The sequence below is a fragment of the Tursiops truncatus genome, chromosome 10 (assembly GCF_011762595.2).
Source record: "Tursiops truncatus isolate mTurTru1 chromosome 10, mTurTru1.mat.Y, whole genome shotgun sequence".
Taxonomy (NCBI): domain Eukaryota; kingdom Metazoa; phylum Chordata; class Mammalia; order Artiodactyla; family Delphinidae; genus Tursiops; species Tursiops truncatus.
This window is the reverse complement of record NC_047043.1, coordinates 61,936,971-61,957,940: the sequence shown is the minus strand read 5'-3', so window position 1 is coordinate 61,957,940 and position 20,970 is coordinate 61,936,971. Positions and strand designations below refer to the sequence as shown.

The 20,970-nt window shown below is 45.4% G+C and overlaps 1 protein-coding gene across 1 annotated transcript in view; it reads left to right on the top strand.

Annotated features, from left to right (window-relative positions):
* Nucleotides 1-3,714: 3,714 nt before the first annotated feature.
* The window catches only part of LRRC2 (leucine rich repeat containing 2), a 35,490-nt gene continuing 18,234 nt past the window's right edge, over nt 3,715-20,970 (top strand). Inside the window, 2 exon segments of the mRNA XM_073787882.1 lie at nt 3,715-4,204; nt 15,058-15,201. Of these exon segments, the coding sequence (XP_073643983.1) occupies nt 15,077-15,201 (125 nt within the window). The 5' untranslated portion in view covers nt 3,715-4,204; nt 15,058-15,076.

The following is a 20,970-nucleotide window of genomic DNA, read 5'->3' as shown; positions in this document are numbered from 1 at the left end:
GAAGGGCTTAAGAGGGGACTTCATTTGTGTATGTGTGTGCAGAGGGTGGGGACTGTATCATATGAATTTCTATGTAGACGTATCATAAACTGTCTTATCAGGAATCACTTGGTGTGTTTCTGTGTTCTGGAGTGAACTCCCTTATATGTATATCCTGGTGATTGCTTGGGAATATATCTAGCCGATAAACTTCTGGCACTGGAACTGCTTGGTTAAAGGGGGGACATTTCCAAATTATTTTCCAGGAAGGCAGCACCGGTGTCCTGTCCCTCCCTTCTCCTCCCTTCCACACAGATCCTGCAGGTCCTTACCAGCTGGCTGCAGCAAGCGTCTGAATTTTTGCCAATTCTATATGTGAAGATAGTATCCTGTTGTTGTTTGGATTTGCAGTTATGTTTATTGGATGCTTGTATTTCTTTTTCTAGGGACTGGCAGGTGGTTCTTAGAGGGAACTTGAACTGGAGTTTCCCTCATTTTGTCAACACTGTGGTAAATTGCTGGTTTTCTTGTCTTTCACCAGCCCCTCCCCCTATGCCTTATCCCTCAGACTAGGAGATCCAGAAACCTGGTCTTCTGGAAATCTCGCTTCCCCAGCCTCTAGTGCAGTGTTTGCCTGTGCTGGTTTCCTTTTGGCTAAATCTTATACCATCTGCCACATTTGTGGCTGACTCAGCGTTACATTTCAGCCTTACTTTCTAAAAGGGAAGGTGAGGCGGGCGTGGACTAGGTCTTTGAGAAGCTCCAAAGGAAAACAAATTGCGCCTCCTAGCCTGAGCCAGGAAATACAACAAAGAACACTCCCTCCCCGCAACAGTAAAGGGGGAAAAAAGTCAATCCTAAGTACTCCAAGCAGTGCCAAATTCTGGGCAACTTATTCAAGAGAGTTCACCGTATACAAGATGAGATAGTCCTGATGTATTTACTGGAAACCATGGTAGGGTAGGGGATTCTGATTTAGACTTTTAGACATGACTATAGTTTAGAATTCTCACCAAAATTTTTTTCCTTCCAATCTAATTCAACAAATATCTACTGACCAGCTATATGTGCTGAGCATATTGGGAGAGACAGTGATCTCCAAGATTGGGCTTCTGCTCCCTTTCCCCTTCCCCCTAGATAAGATGAGCCCAGTAATCTATGCCAAGTGCCATTTTAGTGTTATGAAAAAACTGTTGATGGGGAAGGAGCAGTCACTTCCTGATCACTGCTGACCAGGTCAAGGTCAGTGGCCCCTGACAGACAAATGGATGGGCAGACAGACTTCTTGGAGTGAGACTTGGGAAGGCAAGCTGGGGTCCCACTTGGTTTCACAAGACCTGGAGGATCTCATTTTAAAGTGCTTCTTAAGTGGATTTTGTATCTGATTGCATTCAGGCATTCTTCACAGCTCTTAATGGTTTTGAAATGGATGAAATGCAAGTGGAGGGATGAGGGAGGCCAAAGTGCAAAACCCAAGCTGTGTCAGAGATGGGTTAAGGTGCTCCAGGGAGAAGATTTCCTGTATGCAAATGACCCTGGGCCCTTTGAAGTACACCCCACTCTGGAAACTCTGGAAACCAGGTATTTACTTGGAAGAAAGCTTTGTGGTGCGTGTGACTCAATGTTCCAACAGGAATCCTAGACTCAGAGTGGCTGTGAGAAAGCATTCAGTCCCCTGTGGGTATCTGGGTGAGCTTGTGTGTGGAACCCCTTTGGATGTAAGGCAAACATTATACACCTCCCCATGGAGAAGCTGGAGCTATGGTCTTTGGACTGCGTTTCATGAGTTTACAAGCCCAGCTGGAACTGAATTGCATAAAAAAGTGTTGAGCTCTAAGAAAGTGGCCAGGGTTGGTAATAATAAGGCTGTTAGGAGTTGGGCTGCTTCCAGCTGTAAGGGGACACTGGGATGTGAAGACTGCAGGGCACAATCCTACCTGCTGCCCCTTGGGAGCTCAGAAACTGGAAGGTCTTTCTGGACACACTTAGCCCAGCGATACAACAATCTGCACAGAGTGATTTTAATGCAATAATAATTCCTTGCATGAACATGGTACCTTTTGTATTTTAAAATATTTCCTGGTTCACATCCCTGCCTGTGAATCAGAAACAACAACTCCTGTGGAGCATGCTGAAAATATCGACCCCTGGACCCCTGTCCCAGACTTACTGAGTCAGAACTTCTGAGGGGCAGAGGGGTCTATCCAGGCCATGCCAGTGAGAAGCCAGTCCTCGGTATCACTGCACCAGACTATGCTAATTCTAGATCCTTGCCACTCACAATATGGTCTCTGGACCAGCAACTTCCACATCACCTGGAACTTGTTAGAGATACAGACTCTCAGCCCTTCTCTGGCCTCTTGCAGCCAACTCAGCATTTTAGTAAGGTCCTGGGTGGTTTGGGTGGAGGGTTGCCATGTAAAATACAGGCCACTCACTTATATTTAAATTTCAGAGAAACAACAAATAATTTTTTAGTATGACTCATGTAGTATTTGAGACACATATTAAAAAATTATTTGTTATTTATCTGAAATTCAAATGTAACTGAAAGTTATTTTCATTTGCTAACTTTCTCGATCCTGTTGAGTGCACATCATTATAGTCTGATGACTATGGCCTGTTCCTCCAATCAGCATCATAAAGGCATCCCATTGTATTTTTTTTTAATTTTTATTTTTATTTATTTATTTTTGGTTGTGTTGGGTCTTCGTTGCTGCGCGCAGGCTTTCTCTAGTTGCGGTGAGCGGGGGCCACTCTTTGTTGCGGTGTGCAGGCTTCTCATTGTGTTGGCTTCTCTTGTTGCGGAGCATGGGCTCTAGGCGCGTGGGCTTCAGTAGTTGTGGCTTACGGGCTCAGTAGTTGTGGCTTGCAGGCTCTAGAGCGCAGGCTCAGTAGTTGTGGCGCACGGGCTTAGTTGCTCCAAGGCATGTGGGATCTTCCCGAACCAGGGCTCGAACCTGTGTTCCCTGCATTGGCAGGTGGATTCTTAACCACTGCACCACCAGGGAAGCCCAATCCCATTGTATTCTGAATGCATTTGTGGGAAAAAATTTTTTCCACTTAAATATGATTAAGCTTTTGAATGTTTCTCCCTCTTATAAATTGAAATGGTATTCAAGTAGAATGTGAACTGAAACTGCTTTTTCAATTTATATTCTTTAGTTGAGGATACCAGAAAAAAAAAGAAAACAAAATGCAAACTAAACATTAATTACTAACTAGGTAACTTACATTATTTATCAAAAGAGAAACATAATATGAAAATTCTATCCTAAGTAATAAAAAGCACATCTAACATTTTAGAGGTACGATTCAATATAGTCACAAAGATTAATTTGAGCCCCACTAACTTAGTATACAATTAAAAATGGTAATTTAATTAAAATGTCAACAAACAGAAAATGTTCCATTATGGAAATAGTCCTTCAGAAATCAAACTATTTTGTAATTAGAGTTATTATGTATATATTAGACAAAAGGCATTTTTCTGTTTTAGGGTGAAGGTGTATGAGGAACTGTGGCCGTGAAGGGGCACCAAGGGGTTGTGTAGGCACGATTGCTGCTTGTCAACTGTCATGTTGTCCCACTGTTGGATATCAGGAAAACATATTCGCCGAAATAGTAAAATCTCTAAAGAGAACCTAAACTCACATATGTTTTAGGAAATTAATTTCTTAAATTAAATAAAATTAAGAAAAAAATGTAAGGATGAAATCAAGACCTTGGACATCTGCTTCAAATACTGAAAAAAAAAAAACATTTCCTTGGTCGTATGGCTTTCTCATCCTGCTTTCAGTTTGGTTTCCAGCTTAGCGGGCTAAGAATATGTCACCCTTTGCCTTCTCTGACCTGTTTTTTTTTTAGCACACTTCAGGATGTCCAATGTTGAAAGGCCCCCCGCCACCTGCAGGGAGGTGCAGATAATCCCGGGTTATATGGCTCAGATTGGCCGGCACATCGTTTACGCTGTGACAAGCCCTCCCCGCCCAAGTCTGTTTTGTCTCACGCTGGGCTGAGTCACATAGAATAGATAGATAGTTTATCAGCACATGTCCTACAGATCATATTATCAGCCTACAAACATAGCCCATTAGCGCACAAGCCGGGAAGCTGGGGCAGTTGGAGCGCTTCTGGCCCCAGTGTGTCGCTGCTGCGGAGTAAACAGGCTCGGATTCCACTCGGCAGGCAGCGGCAGGGGCTCAGGGCTGCAGCCCATTCACGGGTAGGTGGGCGTGGGGGGTGAGTGCGCGGCTGCTCCTGAAACTGGGGGATTGTGGGGAAGGCGAGGGAAGGGGCATGGGGCACCTGTGGAGGGGGCGGGGGACAGTGCTTCCTTGTTTATGTCTGTCCCTGCGGTGCTGAGGCTTGACGGGGGTGAACCTCCCAAACGAACACGGATTGAGGATTATGCAGGGCCTGGAATTGAGTGCGGAAGGAGAGCCTGTGAGTGGGCAGGTCTAGGTAGCCGGGTTGCTGCTGTGGCCGGGTCTCCACACTCTGGCTCTTGTTAGTGGGTTACTCTCAGCATCACCCTTGTTCCCAAGGCTGAGCTCAAAACTTTCTGGTCCACAGTGCTGTCCAGGGGTGATAAATCAACTCTGTTTGTGCTTCTTCAGTGCCCTGAAAGGGATGATTGACATCTGGCCGGGGAAGTCTGTCCTCCAGGAGAGGCGTGGGGGTGAGGGTGGGAGAGTGATTAGAACCCAGAAGAGAATTGTCTGGTTTTGTAAGCAGTTTGACTGTGCTGGTGGCTCTTCTTTTATACATACATACATACATATATATATATATTTTTGGGGGGGGGCTACGTTGGGTCTTCGTTGCTGCGCACGGGCTTTCTCTAGTTGCCACGAGCAGGTGCTACTCTTTTTTGCTGTGCACGGGCTCCTCATTGCGGTGGCTTCTCTTTGTTGCAGAGCACAGGCTCTAGACATGCGGGCTTCAGTAGTTGTGGTTCGTGGGCTCTAGAGCGCAGGCTTAGTAATTGTGACGCACGGGCTTAGTTGCTCTGCCGCAGGCGGGATCTTCCCGGACCAGGGCTCGAATCCGTGTCCCCTGCATTGGCAGGTGGATTCTTAACCACTGCGTGGCGGCTCTTCTGATGGACCAAATCCTCTCCCATAACTTAGGAGCTGGGTGTTCTCCCATAGAACCTCTGTAACCATACCTGATAGAGAAAAATCCCCAGATGCTCATGTACCTTTTGTTCTTATCTTATATATAACTGGGAACAATGTCTGTCTTAATTTCTTTTTTTTCTTTAAATAACTGACATTTTTTGAGGTTTACTAGGTGCCAGGTACTGTCTTAAGCACGTGACACAAATTATCACGTGTGATCCTTCCACTAATCCTATGAGCTCAGTGCTGCTGTCGCACCGTGTCCAGATGAGAACACCGAGGTTCAGAGAGGTTAGGTAGCCGTCTCAGGGACATGCAGCAGTAGGCGGGGGAGGCAGGACTCCAGCCCTGAGACTGTCCTGACCCTGAGACTGTCCTCTTAATCCTGTCTGGAGCCTCTGCCTCCCTTGGCCAGATTTTCTAGTTTAACAAATTACCGTAAAATAATGTGTGTCCCCAGGGGAACACTGATCAGGTGACATAAAATGTAATTTAATTTAGAATTTGGCAGAAATATTGTGACTACTGTGACTGACCTCACTTGAATATTTACCCTCTATTTCCCCCACTGTTTCTATCAGAAATCTCACTCTGTTCCAACTCTGGGGTCCAGGCAGTGGCCTTATGTGAGGATAGAAAGGAATTTGTGGGCCATTAAAGCCCCTGGTCTGTCATATTATTGCCTCCACTGTACCTTGGTGTCACCAGAAGTTCCCATTGGTTACAGTCATTCCCCTGGATCCAGCAAGGCTGGTGATAGGTGTCTTCTGCACCTGGCCGATACACCTGGAAAATGCTGTGGAAGGCCTGGAGCTGGTCAGTCCAAAGGGAAGACGGATCTGGGGGGCTCTAAGGGGCAGGTGGGGAGGAGGGGAGCCAGGCCTCTCTCCCCATGGCTGGTCCAGGTGACCCCCCGGCACCAGCTCCATGCCCTTCTCCCCTCACCCCCTCTGCTGCTGTCCCCCTCCCAGCCTCGCAGAGGGAGAACCAAGGATGGCTTGGCACCTGTATCGTGGACTTTGTTGAGTCTCCTCCCAGACTCTCCCAGGGCCTTCACACCTCAAATTCTCTGAGATATAAGCCCTGTACCCCACCCCCGCCCTCTTCCAGCCCAGCCTGTCATTTGACAAGAAGTGAGAGGACTAGGTGACCAGAAAGTCCCCCCTCCCACCTGGAACCCTGGCATATGATTCTAAGTGGAGACTAGTGTTCTGCTGCCAAAGGATGTGTTTTTCCAGTCATGTCCTCTGGCTCGGAATAGCAGCTGGTTCTGTAAGTGATTCTGATATACCTGGCTTGGGGAGGGAGCATGGAAAACTATTCGATCAAACCCAGAAGAGTGGTCCTTTCGCCTTCCTCACAGTCCCGGCAGGACTCTCCCTGACCCCCTGCTCCCACCCCCATCACGCACGGGAGGGCATCTCTCCTCTTCTGGCTTGCACAGCAGCTCCTTCAGTCTCTGTTGTCGAATCCACATGCTGCATTGAAATGTATCCCTTTAAACATCTGTTCGTCCCTCCAGATTGAGAGCTCAGAGGCAAGGACATTCATCTTTCTGCATTTAATGAGTGTCCCCAGATGTCAGTTCTTTAGGGTTCCTGGGAATCAAAGAACAGAAATACCTACCAAGTAAACTGGCTCCATACCCAGGATTTCTGGGTTGAGGCTCAGAAGTGGGAGCCTGGCGTCTGTTGCCGAGTGACCTAGTGTCGGTGGCTGACTTGAGGGGCCAGGCTCTGAGCCCAAGTCTGGGGCCCCTCAGGTGGTTGCTCCCGTCAGGAAACCGTGGTTCCGTCCATGGACAGATAAAGTATAATTAGACAAATGGTCAAATGATTCAACTTGTATTATGTGCTGTGAAGTAAGTAAGCAACAGTCTGAGAGAGAGAGTAGCAGGAGGCTCTGCCTTAGATGAAAAGACAGGGGAGGCCACGCTGAGGAGGGAACGCAGAAGTTGAATTCAGGGGTGTCAGGGTGGGGAGAGTCGTGTGAATGGGGGGAACGTCTAGGCAGAGGGAGCAGCGTTTGCAGGGTCTGAGGTGGGAAGAAGCAGGTGGTGGACGGGCTCGGAGGAGGAGAGCAGTGGGGTGAGTGGGAGGGGCTGTCTGAGGGCAGGTCGTGCCAGGGTCTTACTGGGCCCTGTGAGGGGCTGGGATCTCCCTCTCATTCCAAAGGGAAGTCTCTGGAGGACTTGGGCCAGGTGGCAGCATGATCCAGTTCTCTTTGGTGATGGTGATGCTCACCGTCGTGTAGCAAATGGATTGGATGTGGGTGAGTGGGAAGTCAGGAGACCAGCTGAGAGGCTTTTGCACAACTGAGGCCAGATGTGGCAGAAATTGGTGGTGAGAAACACATGCCCCTACAGAATAAATTAGATGTGTGAATGAGTGTGTGTGTGTGTGTGTGTGTATGTGTGCATGCCATATATTGGGTGGTCAGGGTGAGGAAACAGAAAGAATAAAGGAGTGACCTCCAGATAAACATGGAGTCATTGTCGAGATGGGGAATTAAGGCAGACAGGGAGGGATAGATTCTAAATGAGTAAGTTTGGAGGGAATCATGTTTCTTTTGAGATATGTGTGAGATGTCCAAGTGGGTATGTCAAGGAAGCAGCTGGATATAGACACCAGATGTCACTGTAAATTAAGACTGATTTTTATAAGTGCCTCTTATTTTACTGTTCACTTTATTAGTTATTTATTGCTGCATAAAAATTACCCCAGCACTTAACATCTTCAAATGATAAACTCTTGTTATCCCACAGCTTCTAAGGGTCAGAAACCTGGTTTCTGGCTCAGGTCTTTCATGAGGTCTAGATTTTGGCCAGGGCTACAGTCATCTGAAGGCTTGACTGGGGCTTTAGGATCTGCTGTTAAGACAGCGTCCACCCACACGGCTGTTGGCAGGAGGCCGCAGTTTCTCTCCACAGGAAGCTTCTCCATAGAGCTGCTTGAGCATCCTCAGGACGTGGTGCCTGGCTTTCCCCAGAGTGAGTAATCCGAGAGAGAGAGCAATACCTTATGGGACTGAGTCTCAGAAGTCGCACACCATCACTTTCACCACATTATATTCCTTAGAAGTGAGGCACTAAGTCCAGCCCAAGCTCAAGGAGAGAGGAATTAAGCTCTACCTTTTTAGAGGGAAGAATGTCAAAGAATTTGTGCATATAATTTAAAGCCATCACATCCACCAAAGCTTTTTTTCCAGGAAAAAAAAGGCATTTTCGGGAGCAGAGGAGAGGCAGATTCAGGGACAGATGCAGTTGCCACTCACTTAGCACCTTGGGGGAATGAAAGCTGCGGCCATTTATTGTTCACGAAAGCTGGGATTAGCAAATGATCGCTCTCAGGCCTGGCACTGCCAGAGCAGGCTAGCACCGTGAGCCATGGAGACCAAACTGGAGTAACCCCCTCCGTCCCCATTCCCCCAGACTCTCAGCACCTGTCTACCTGGCCAGCTGTATCTCACTGCTGCCCAAGGCCCGCACTGGTTGCCATTCACACATTGGAGACTCTACTGTTGGCAACTGTCAGGCACCAAGCAGTCGAATCTCTGTGCAAGAGCTGGAGACTTACCAGCTGCCCAACTTGAGGTGAGTGGGAGGAGAGGACACACGGGCACCTGGGTGTCACTGGGGCAGAGAGCGAAGCTGACTGTAGCAGGTCCCCCCTTGCCTGCTCCGTGCTCATGGCCTGCCAGGCCTTTCCGTCTTGGGCCAGTCGCTCTTGTCCTGAGAATGTCTCCGGTAGGCGGCAACTGGGCAGAAGCATGGACGCAGGGTCAGTGCTCAGGCAGGCCCACCCCAGGCAAGCAGAGAGGCCAAGAGTTTTCTCTTTTGTTATGTAAGTATTGTACTTACATAAAATATTTACTATCTTGCCCTTTACTAAAAAAGTTTGCTGACCCTTGCAATAAAGCAAACACTTTTTGCAGGAAAAAAATTTTTTTTTCCTCTGTGAATCCAACCTTTGAGAGTCTCTGTTGACATTTCATTCAGAATCTGAAACACTCGGCACTGGAGGGGAATGAACCTGACCACACTCTGTGCCAGTGTCCTTTCTGTTGCAGTGAGGGACACCGCGGTTCCCTCCTTTCTCATAGCCCCAAGTGTTTTCTTCTCTAGAAGATGCTCTGTGGCTATGGGCAGTACAGCCAAATCTAGGGAGGCTTGTTCTTGTGATTCTGCACTCACCATGGGAAGCCAGATCTCTAGCAAAGAACTGGAATGAGAGTCCTGGAACCATGCATATTTGCTGTCAAGTTCAGTGCAGGCCCAGGCTAAAGCTCTGCGTTCTTATGCTGCCTCAGAAGAGTCTCCTTGGTTGTAAACGTTTTCTCTGAGAGGTTATTGTTTTACTTGTGTTGAGGGCTTCCAGACTGGATCCTGGAGAGGGTAATTTTTCTCTCTTCTGCTTTGGTATAGCATACCATGGTGATATTTCTATAGCTCTGCAGCAAGTTAATGCTTAGAAAATTACATCTTATGTACTTGCCTGAAAGACTGGGTTGAATGGAGTTCATGCTCTGAAGAAGAGATTAGCTTTGTGAATTTGCCAGGGGAATCTCCTTCCCCCAAGCTGCTAAGTGACTGGCATCTGCATCTGTCCCTGAATCTGCCTCCTCTCTGCTCCCCAAAGGGGCTTTTTTCCCTGGATGGAATGACTTACGGGCTCTTGTCATAAAACCACTCTCCCAATCTCAGCACCCGCCCATGGGGTTACTACCTCCTGGGTTAAGGTCCATCCCGTCCAGTTGTCTAGGGAGGCCTGGACTCAGCCCTGTCCTGCACAGGATGCCAGCAGCTGGGCTGGACCCGGGATTTAGGAGTTGGTATTTCTTACCTTCGCAGGATCTCTGGAGGTCACAATGTAGATCCCCAGCGTACATGGTCATCACTTACCATTCTTAGAGTCTCTAGTTTTCATTACACACATTTGTAAATAGAACATCTGATAGGCAAAACCCTGATTTAAATCCTAGCACTTTCAAAACCCCCTTGGTTGAAGGATAGTACCTCTTTCTCTGCTTGGCAAAAACACAGAGAAAATAGTGAACGTGGTTAGATGACAGACAGGATAGACTCTTTCCCACCAAAATACTGAGACTAATGTTGGTTTACAAATGTTTAAAAATAGAACACAAAGGCATCAAGAATAGACCATTTCTCTAATATAGGGACTTGAATTATATTTCTCTAAATTAATGCATAGAAATTATCGTACATAGTAATGTACAGATCTGGTTACTCTTCAAGGATTTATTGGCCTGAGAAAATAAAGGAAACTCCACAAAAGAATCAGAGCCATGACTGGCTGATCTAGAACACACACACCCTGGACAGCAGGTGGGTCTTCCAGCTTCAGGTACCCTTGGATGACTCACTGTCCACACTGCTCAAAAGCAGTTCATTTTACTTTGGCTTTTTGGTTTGCTTTTATGGGTAGACTTGGATTATGTGCAGAGATTTCCTCAAAGGAGCTAGGCTGCTTAATTCTTTCTCTTTAAAAAAATTTAGACCTGGGGCTTCCCTGGTGGCGCAGTGGTTGAGAATCCGCCTGCCAATGCAGGGGACACGGGTTCGATCCCTGGTCTGGGAAGATCCCACATGCCACGGAGCAACTAGGCCCGTGAGCCACAACTACCGAGCCTGCGCGTCTGGAGCCTGTGGTCTGCAACAAGAGAGGCCACGACAGTAAGAGGCCTGCGCATGGCGATGAAGAGTGGCCCCTCGCTCTCCGCAACTGGAGAAAGCCCTCACACAGAAACGAAGACCCAACACAGCCCAAAAAAAAAAAAAAAAAAAAAAAAATTTAGACCTTAAGACCTTTGCAGCTTAGGTGCTCCTGAGCTGAAGGTAACAGAGTAAGGAAAGTGGTAAAAGAAAAAATAAATGCAGAGATTTATGGTTTGGGGTAAGATGGAGTAGGCACACTTCACCTTGTCTCTCCCACTAAATGTAGCTATAAAACCTGGACTTATTACACAGAACAGCAATGTGAAGACCCTGAAAAGTAAGCAGTTGCAAGAGAAGAAGGGAAGGACACCCTAATTCAAAGTAGAACAGAACCTGTGGTCTGTTTCCCATTTTTCCCCTCCAGTATTCCCCAGCCTGGACTCAAGGCAGCCTGAAACCCAGAATTGAGCACAAAGCACCTAATTTTGTTCCAGGAGTGAGAAGCAGGCTCCTAATGCTCAGAGCGTGGGGGTAAATCCCTGTCTTTTTTCTTTTTCTTTGCTCCACCCTCTAATGCCTTAGGCCCCCGTGGGATTGTGTAGTAGTAGCAGCAGTGAGGGGCGACGGGGAGAAGGTTGGTAATGGAGGACCTCCGTCACCCATCCTTTGGGATAAGGGATCCTTCCTTTCTGAGCAGAGGAGCTGTGGTCCCCAGAGGGTGGAGGAAACTCTCATTGCTTTTTTCCTGAAAAGCAAGCCCCAGGAATCTAGAAGGACCAGAGAGATCACCGAGAGGGAGAAGCTCTGGAGAACAACCCCAAAAGGTTGCTTATGAGCTCCTGGGCTCTTTCCCAAGCTGCACCTGCCTGGATCTGACCCTAAGCAGCGTTGGCAGTCTGTTAGAACCCCTGTCCCAGATGGCCACTGGGTGGCGCCCACAGAACAGCTGAAGAGCACTGCAAAGTCAGAAGACTGATCTGACGTGGGAATCACAACCTCAGAGGGCAGGTTGGAATGTGAGGTCTGAACCCAACCAAATTGATCACTTACTGTGTTAGTTATCAACTTATTGCCTCTCAACCTGAATGCACTCTTCAGTGTGTGTATTCTGTGATATATAATGGAATTCCTTTAAGTGTTCGTCCTTTGAAGTGAACACCATTGTTAACCTTTCTCAGTAAAGGACGCTGGAGTGACAGTGTAGTAGGAAGAGGTTTCCTGCGTTTCCCAGGGGAGGATCAGCATTGTGGGACATCTGCTGGAGCCTGCCCCAGTCATGGGCACAGAATATGGTCCCTTTGCAACCTGGCAGCCTTGGCTAGCAATAACTTTCTGCAGCTCTCTTGACACAGAAAACAGAGCCTTGTGTGGCCCATTTGCTCTGTGGGCCTCCTGCCCTCCTTCAGAAGGAAAATGGAGAATTTGCCAGCAGACCTTCTTTAAAAGAATTGTTAAGGGAAGTTTTTTAGACAGAAAGCAAATGATACCAGAGGGGAACTTGGAACAATAGGAATGAAGGAAGAACAACAGATACGGTAAATATCAGGGTAGATATGACAGGCTAGCTTCCTCCTCATGAGTTCTTTGAAATAAGTTTGATGATCTGAAGCCAAGAAATCTAACACTGACTGATATAATACACAGCACAACTACAACATAAAGGTGAGAGCATAAGGGGATCTATATGGCAATAAGGTTTCTTTTTTATTTTAATAAATTTATTTATTTTATTTATTTATTTTTGGCTGAGTTGGGTCTTCGTTGCTGCTCGTGGGCTTTCTCTAGTTACGGCGAGTGGGAGCTACTCTTCTTTGCGTTGCGCGGGCCCCTCACTGCGGTGGCTTCTCTTGTTGCGGAGCACGGGCTCTAGGCATGTGGGCTTCAGTAACTGTAGCACTCGGGCTCAGTAGTTGTGGCGCACGGGCTTAGTTGCTCCGCGGCATGTGGGATCTTCCTGGACCAGGGCTCGAACCCACGTCCCCTGCATTGGTAGGCAGGCTCTCAACCACTGTGCCACCAGGGAAGCCCAGGTAATAAGCTTTCTATATCTCACTTGAAGTGGTTAAAATACTGTTTCTAAGTAGACCACGATAAGTTAAGCATGTATCTTATACTCCCTAGGGCAGCCGTGAAAAAGAAAAGATGAAGAAGCATAGTCAAAAACACAATAGAGAAAATAAGATGGAATAGTAAAAAATGTTCAGATAACAGAAAAGAAGGCAGGAAAATATAAAAGAGGAAAACAAAAGAGGGCTCAAACAGAAAATGAATAATAAAATGATAGACCTGAATGTAAATATATCCTTAATTGTACTAAATGTAAATTGCCTAACCATACCAATTAAAAGACAGAAATTGTCCAAATGAGTTAAATAAGCGAATCAACAAGATTCTGTCTATAAAATCTCATATAGATTATAACCATATATTTAGGTTAAAAGTAAAAGGATGGAATCAAGAAAGTGAAAAGACAGCTCACAAGATGGGAAGAAAGTTTTGCAAATCATATATCTGGCAAAGGACCAGTATCTAGACTATATAAAGAACTATTACAACTCAACACTAAAAAGACAAATAGCCCAATTAAAAAATGGGCAAAGAATCTGAATAGACATTTCTCCCAAGAAGGTATACACATAAAAAGATGCTCAACACATAAAGCACATAAAAAGATGCTCAACATCATTAGCTATCAGGGAAATGCTAACAAAAGACAACCTTCACACTCACTGGGATGGCTACAATACGAAGAGAGATAATAGCAAGTGTCAGTGGGGATGTGGAGTTACTGGAACCCTCATACACGGCAGGTGAGAATGTAAAATGGTGCAGCTGCTTTGTAAAACAGTCTGGCAGTTCCTGAAAAGGTTAAACATAGAGTTGACATATGACCCTCCAATTCTACTCATATGTATTTACCCAAGAGAATCAAAAACTTATGTCCACACAAAACTTGCACCATTTGCATCTTTGTCAAAAATTCCCTTTAGGTAAAAGAGTTTTAAGGGAGACAAAAGACAGTCCCAGATGTCAGAAATTAAAGAAAAGAGGGAAATCAACTGGGGTCAGTGTTTTCAGCTCTTCAGACTAAACTTATTGACCTCAAATGTTCAGCTGCATAAACATAAGCCAGTTCTGCCACTCATATTGGCAAGCCATTTGTGGAGAGCACAAACTTGAGTCAGAAGATTTAAATATTTGGTTTTGTATCCCCACTGACTGCTATTTAGAAGTGTCTGGAATTGGAACAGAGAATATTCAACAGCCGTGCTGTTTGCCAACTGACACTCCATGATCAGGAAATGGCTTTAGCCAGATTTTGATGCTGTAGGTAGGGGAAGTTTAAAACAATATATAGAAACTTATTTTACTTCGATAAGGGAGATAAGTATAGCTTAGTGGAATGAATATTGAAATGCACTTTTATGTCCTGATAATTTTTTTTTTTGGCAGTGAGCAAATAATGACTTAAAACAAATAGTAAATATGAGGTCGGAAAATGAAGAGAGAAAGTTCACTGAGTGGGCTGAGAGTGAAGCAACCTGGATGCAAATCTTTTACTCACTTTCATTCATTCATTTACTCACTTAGTCTTTCAACAAATATTTGTGGAGGGTCCACTATGTGCCACACACTGTGCTAGTTCTCACTAAGAGGTGATGACCAAGATGTACCTGAGTCTGACTTTCCTTGTGTTTGAGAAACCACATCAACAGAGATCAGCAGCTGTGAGGGTTCATGTCGCAGGAGAAACCTACAGGACAAGTGCCCAGGCTGTGTGGTCAGTCCCAGGAGGAAAAGTGCTCGGTGGGGTTTGGTACAATGCTTGGTGCGCTTAATGGAGGCTGGTGTTTGGCCTCAGATAACTGGTGTGTGTGTGTGTGTGTATCTTCTAAATAACTAATCAAACTTACCTCTGAGTATGTTACAACCTACTGAGAAGATCAGATGCCAGTAAATGCGATAGAATGTGGAACCACAAAGCTTGAGGAATGCCCAGGGGGCTTTGGGAACCCACGTGTCAGCTGAGGGGTAGAGAGACAAGTGTGACATTCTAGAGGAGAGGACCCCAGTTGAGTGCTGAACTCTGACTTACAAACAAGAGTACTCTCAGACCCTAAGAACATTAGCAACTGCCGTCCTGGAAGAAACAAGGCATTTCATCATTATTGATGAAATTGATTCACTCATATTTTATTTTAAAGTTCAAGTTAAAACTATTTTCTTCTGTGTGTGTGTATGAAGCTGACATATATATATATATAATTTTTTTTTAAATAGGTAACTTCATGCTCTTAAAATGGGGCATAAAGTGGTCGTATTCGACGTCTCTGTCATCAGAGCCTTGTGGGAAACTCGTGTCAAGAAGCACAAAGCCTGGCAGAAGCAGGAGGCAGAAAGGCTCGAGAAAAGCGCATTGGAAAAGTATGTGTTCTCTGTACTTGCTCTGTAGCTCTCTAGCGAATAAGACAGGCTGCATTTGTGTTGTGGAGGGGGATGCCTTTCCTCCGAGATTTCTTCCTGTCCGTAACACTTGCTCACTGGACTTCAGAATCTTCACGCTGTTGCCTACAATGAACATTCGATTCCTGTAACAGTAACACTCATAGCTATAAGGACCCACATACATTCCAGGTACTGTGCTAGGCATGGAAAAGACAGCAATGACACGACAAATCCCTCTACAGGAAATTCTGAAAGACCACCTAGCTGCCCTCAGCAGGCTGATGCTGTCCGCCCACGTGACAACATGAGGCTGCTCTGTGTCCTGCACTCAGCTCTCACCCGTTGAGCTGAATGTTAGATAAGATTTATTGTGTTGATGCAATTTTTACTTGGATTGGAATGATGTGGTTTGACTACTGTCATACACTCATGAAGTATGAGTAAAAGAGAGTTATTGTGTGTATGAAAACTAAGTTGAGGGCTTCGGAAAAACTATGTGTGTGATCAATATGAACCACCCAATTGAATTGACACTGGACAAGACGGATAAAAGTACAATGGGCTAGAAAGGTTGTACATTCAGGTGGCTTTGCACGTCTGTAATTTTTATGCCCTGTGAGGAAACCCAAACTGGAAGTCTTGGATCATGTGTTATGGGTGTGGTTTATATAAGAAAGGCAGAGTGGGATTCTAATTGGCAGACCCATTCTCAAAGGCGGTCCATGACCCTACATCAAATTGGCAAATTGTGACATATGTCTAGGCTTTAGGTTAAAAACAAAATGTGTAGGATATGAATGTCTCTTTATTCTTGGTTCTTCACTTCTATGAATTATTTCGATCAAGCAAATACCTATTCTGATCATGCTTGATAATTAAGCTGCTACTGTAAGCATCACAGCTGTTCCAGGTGGTTATAATTATCCCCAGTCTGAAGACGAAGTTAGGACCTAAGTAACTTGCCCAAATTGACAGGGCTGGTAAATGGAGGATTTGGCCAAACCTTTCCCCCTATATAATGCTGTAATCACAGATAGCTGGACTGTCTTTTCACTTGCCACTAATATGAGATTATCCACTATGACATGAATCTTAAATTTAAGAATTGGAACCCTCAGACCAGGCAACACCCATGGCAGAGGATCTTAGGGATCTACATGAGCATGAATTACACAAGGTCCCAGTGCCCTATGAGCCCAAAGTGGTTCTCAGCCCTGCTCCAGCTTCCTCCCACCCCCAGCATCTGGGGTTACTCTAGGGTGGGACAACTTGCTGAATGGGGACCCAAGCCCTGGGAGGTTTATGGAGGCGTCTGTAGCTGAGGTAACCGCCTGTGGGTTCTGGGAACAGCAGCCACCTGCAGGAGCTTCCGTCTGAGAACCGTGCCCTGGAAGCCACTTTGCAGTCACGTTTGACTCTCGATCTCTGTCTTCCATCGTGGTGCCAAATGGCTTTGTGTCCACATTCACACGTCTCATGTACACAGGGTTGGTCCTGCATTAGGCTCAGTGCCATAGGGCTTGTGGTGTGCCTTATCTTAACCTAAGACAGAAAACTTCTTGGGAATTTGTTAGGATTTTCTAGCTCAAGATAAGAAAAACAGCCACCAAACTGGATGGGTGGTGAGGAGGAACTGGGGGGGTGGCTGGAGGAATGTGATGTTCAGGAAGAAGCATTAATTTCCCAGGACCTGCAAACATGAATGTAGTGAATTTACCTTTTTCTGGCAGGTATTTTTGAAGTTTCATAATATAATTTATACTGTTGTTGTTAGGACTATTTGAAGGTTACCCTTTAGTTTCTCAAAATTTGTTTCCTGTGGGAAAGTTAATATATACATACATATATATATATTTTTTAATTAATTAATTTATTCGGTTGCACCGGGTCTTAGTCATGGCAGGTGGGCTCCTTAGTTGCGGCATGTGAACTCTTAGTTGAAGCACGCATGTGGGATCTAGTTCCCTGACCAGGGATCGAAACTGGGCCCCCTGCATTGGGAGCATGGAGTCTTAACCACTGGACCACCAGGGAAGTCCTGAAAGTTAATGTACTGATGACTGCTTTGTACAAAAGGCAGTTATCTGGTTAATTTAAATGTACTAAACCAGGCAAAACCGTTTAGCTTGTTCTGTTACCTCACTTCATGGTATTTCATTTTGTAATACTGTATTTGTTCCATGAGGTATATACCAACGCTTAAAAGTTATGAGTACAGAACATCACTCTACTTGAATGAAACTCAGTCATTTAGATGGAGAGATAGAGATGCTTTTGTTAGGCTCTAAGTGAGGAATTTTTCATCCAGTGAGCCTATTTGCCATCTAGACTAAGATTGTGGGCTCGTTTCCTAAGGAAAGAGTATTTTATTTGCACACTTACTGATTTAATGAATAGAGCTCTAATGGCATTGTTTTGTATGTTTATCTTGTATTTGAAATACTACGAAAATTGACTTAAGGGGACGATTATTCAATTATATGGGCGATAAAGTATAAAGACAATGACATTTTATTTATGTTAATTACTCTCAAGGAAGAGAACGGATTTGTAAAAATAGTTTATATTCTCATTGTGACTTTCTCTAGGTTTCAAAGGGACTAAGACATCAAACATTTAAAACAGAAATCCAAAAAAGATTTGGTATTTAACTATTTTTAAGTAGCGCATCTAATTTCCTTTTTCCCTCCACTTACGTTGGCTGTACCAAGATATGTGAAATAGTTACATCAATTTGTAATCTGTGATATAGGAAAGATGTGTTGAGTAGGGGTTAACCGGTATCATTTCATTACCTTGCTAGACTCTACCTTCGGGTTCAGTCTAAGAAATGAAGAAAGAAAATTTAGAGACATTAATCTGAAAAGTGCTCATTGAATACAAGAACTCGCTGCGGCTGTGCTGCTGGTTGTGAAAATTCTGGAAGGATTTCTTTTATTATTTCAATCAGTGCCTTGGATCTAGGGTCTACCCTGTATCCCTGACTGCTACAGTCAGAACTAGAGCTACAGGTAGATATTTAAACTTATTTTTATCATATGGTATTAAAAGTATTTAAATTACACAGAAGAGCTAATAATGAAAAGCAAATCACCCCAAGCCCCTGCTAGTATTTCCCAGAGGAGCTCACTTCTAACTCTTCCAGCACTTTCTCCTGGTATTAAATTCCTATTTCTCCATGTGCTGGTATTTTAAAATTTATCTGTTTTATTACATTATTTGTAGATTTCATGTGTAGATCCTGAAGCCCCAGGTAGCTGATTACCCAGTGCTTTTCCCCAGCTCAGCAACCTGTGACTAGGACCTGGGTAGGGTAGTAGCTGTGCTAGCCAATGCCGTCAGCAAGATAGTTTTTTTCAAGCGCTCCTGTTCTCCTAGATTAATGGCAAGCACGAAGCTCCACTGATACCTGAAGTGGTGTCTGAAGAGCAAAAAGTCTGATTAAGGGGGAAACATTTGCACATAGTCCTGGGGAACCAGCCCTGCAGAAATCTGGGATCAAGAACTCCAGGTAGACATAACAGCAAGTGCAAATACCCTGAGGCAGGGGTTTGCCTGGGTGGTTCAGGGAAGAACCAGGAGGCTAGAGTGACTGGGTCAGAAAAAGTGAGGGTGCAGTAGTGGATGAGGTCAGACAGGCAAGGGGAGCGCACAGATCCGCAGGGCCTTGTAGGCCATAGTGAGACATTTGCTTTTATTGGGTGAAATGAGAAACCAGTGAGAGGTATGGGCAGAGGCATGACATGGTGTGACTGACACTGTCACAAGCTCACTCAAAATGCTGGATGAGTTTAGACTGTAGGGAGGCAAGAGTGGTGCCTACATGAAGATGCTGGTGACTTGGACCAGGATGGGAGCAGTGAAGGTGGTGAGAAATGGTCAGATTCTGGTAGAAATGACCCTATTTGTTGATGGATTTGATGTGAGATATGAAAGAAAGCACAGAGTCAAAGATGACCCTGAGGTTTTTGACCAGAGCAACTGGCAGGCTTTTTCTAAGATGGAGGAAAAAGCAAGTTTTGCAGGTGAAGATCAGGAGCTTGGGTTGGAACATGTAAATTTGGGGGATGCCTTTTAGATATTCAGGTGGAGATGCTGGGAGGCAAGGAGGCTGGATTCATTGAGGACGTCTTGGCTGGAGATATATAATTGTGCGTCATCAGCATATAGATGTATTTAACACCAAGAGACAAGAATGTCTGTAGACAAGAATGATTTGTATTGCTATCAATTTTCTACAAGTTAACTCCAATCTCTGCCGAGTTGTAAAATAGCTTAGTCAACGACAAAGGTGCATACCCCTATAGGATCAGATAAAATCCACCAAGTCTCCAGTATTCCAGAAAAAGGATATCCACCAGTCTCTTGCTTTTATCAGCCTTATGTTTCTTCTTACAATTGACAGTGCCTGGTAGTCCAGGCCAGGACTTTCCACATGCCCAGTCCTCAAAGATGTTTCTGCCCCAGACTCTTTCCTCTGTTCCTGCCCCTCCTGACCACTTGGCTCCTGGGCTTTCCTGCGACAACAGAGCCACAGTGATTCTAGTGCACGTTTCCTTCGGGTACCACCTGAGAGTTTCCATACTAGGACTGACCCTCTACTACAGGGTTTTTTGTTTTGTTTTGTTTTATTCAGCATTTGTATTGCTTCAGGCCCTGTAGAGACCAGGGCTGCATCAGCAGCCTGTTTCTAAAAGAGCCCTCTTTCAGAAGCCTGGGATACTGCCTGTCACCAAGTCCCTGAGTTGGGCTGAGTAGGGCCCAGATGCCTTCCTGAGTGTGGAATGCACCAAGTTCCTATCCAAGGCAGGCTACCTTATTTTGAGACAATGTCTCTGTGTGATAGATTTGAAGGAAAACCACAACAAACCTTGTTTTTGTACCACATAGAATGTTAACCTGTTAAAGGCTCCAAGCAGATATCAAATCTCTTCATGGAGAAAGGCCCCCAGGTGCAAAACACTGTTCTAATGACGGCGTGAGCATCTGGAGGGCAGCAAGACGTAGTCCATCATGATGGAGCTTATGACCAAGCTGGGGGGATAAGACAACTATAGAATAATATGTCAGAGAAGTAGCAACAAGAAGGTGCTGGGAGTGATGGGGAGGCTGAGGAGTTCTGGGCCAGCTCCAGTGTCAGATTGGAACTGGAGTTTATGAATAACAGGTTCATATGCAGGAGTGAAGTTTCCCAAGGTGGCTGATGGATGACCTTCTAAAGTCGAATTTTATAAACTGGGGCTGCCTGTATATTTCTATCCATATGCTCCTGAAACATCATCAGATTCCTGTGGCCTTGCTTTTTTTTTTTTTTTTTTTGCGGTACGTGGGCCTCTCACCATTGTGGCCTCTCCCGCTGCGGAGCACAGGCTCCGGACACGCAGGCTCAGCGGCCATGGCTCACGGGCCCAGCCGCTCCGCGGCATGTGGGATCCTCCCGGACCGGGGCACGAACCAGCGTCCCCTGCATCGGCAGGCGGACTCTCAACCACTGCGCCACCAGGGAAGCCCTGGCCTTGCATTTTTGAAAAATTTGGGTGTCACCTCATAATATCAAGGGATATTGTAATTAATCAAAGGCATAGGTAATTTTGGTAGAAATTTTAGCCATGTTAACTCACCTCCTCTACTTTTAAAGTCAGATTTGCTAATACTTCACAACTCTGAGGGTTTAAGCTTCCCCCACATCCCATATCCACCACAGCAGAGGAAACATGAAAGGAGGGGCGGAGAGGGGGCGGAAGTGGA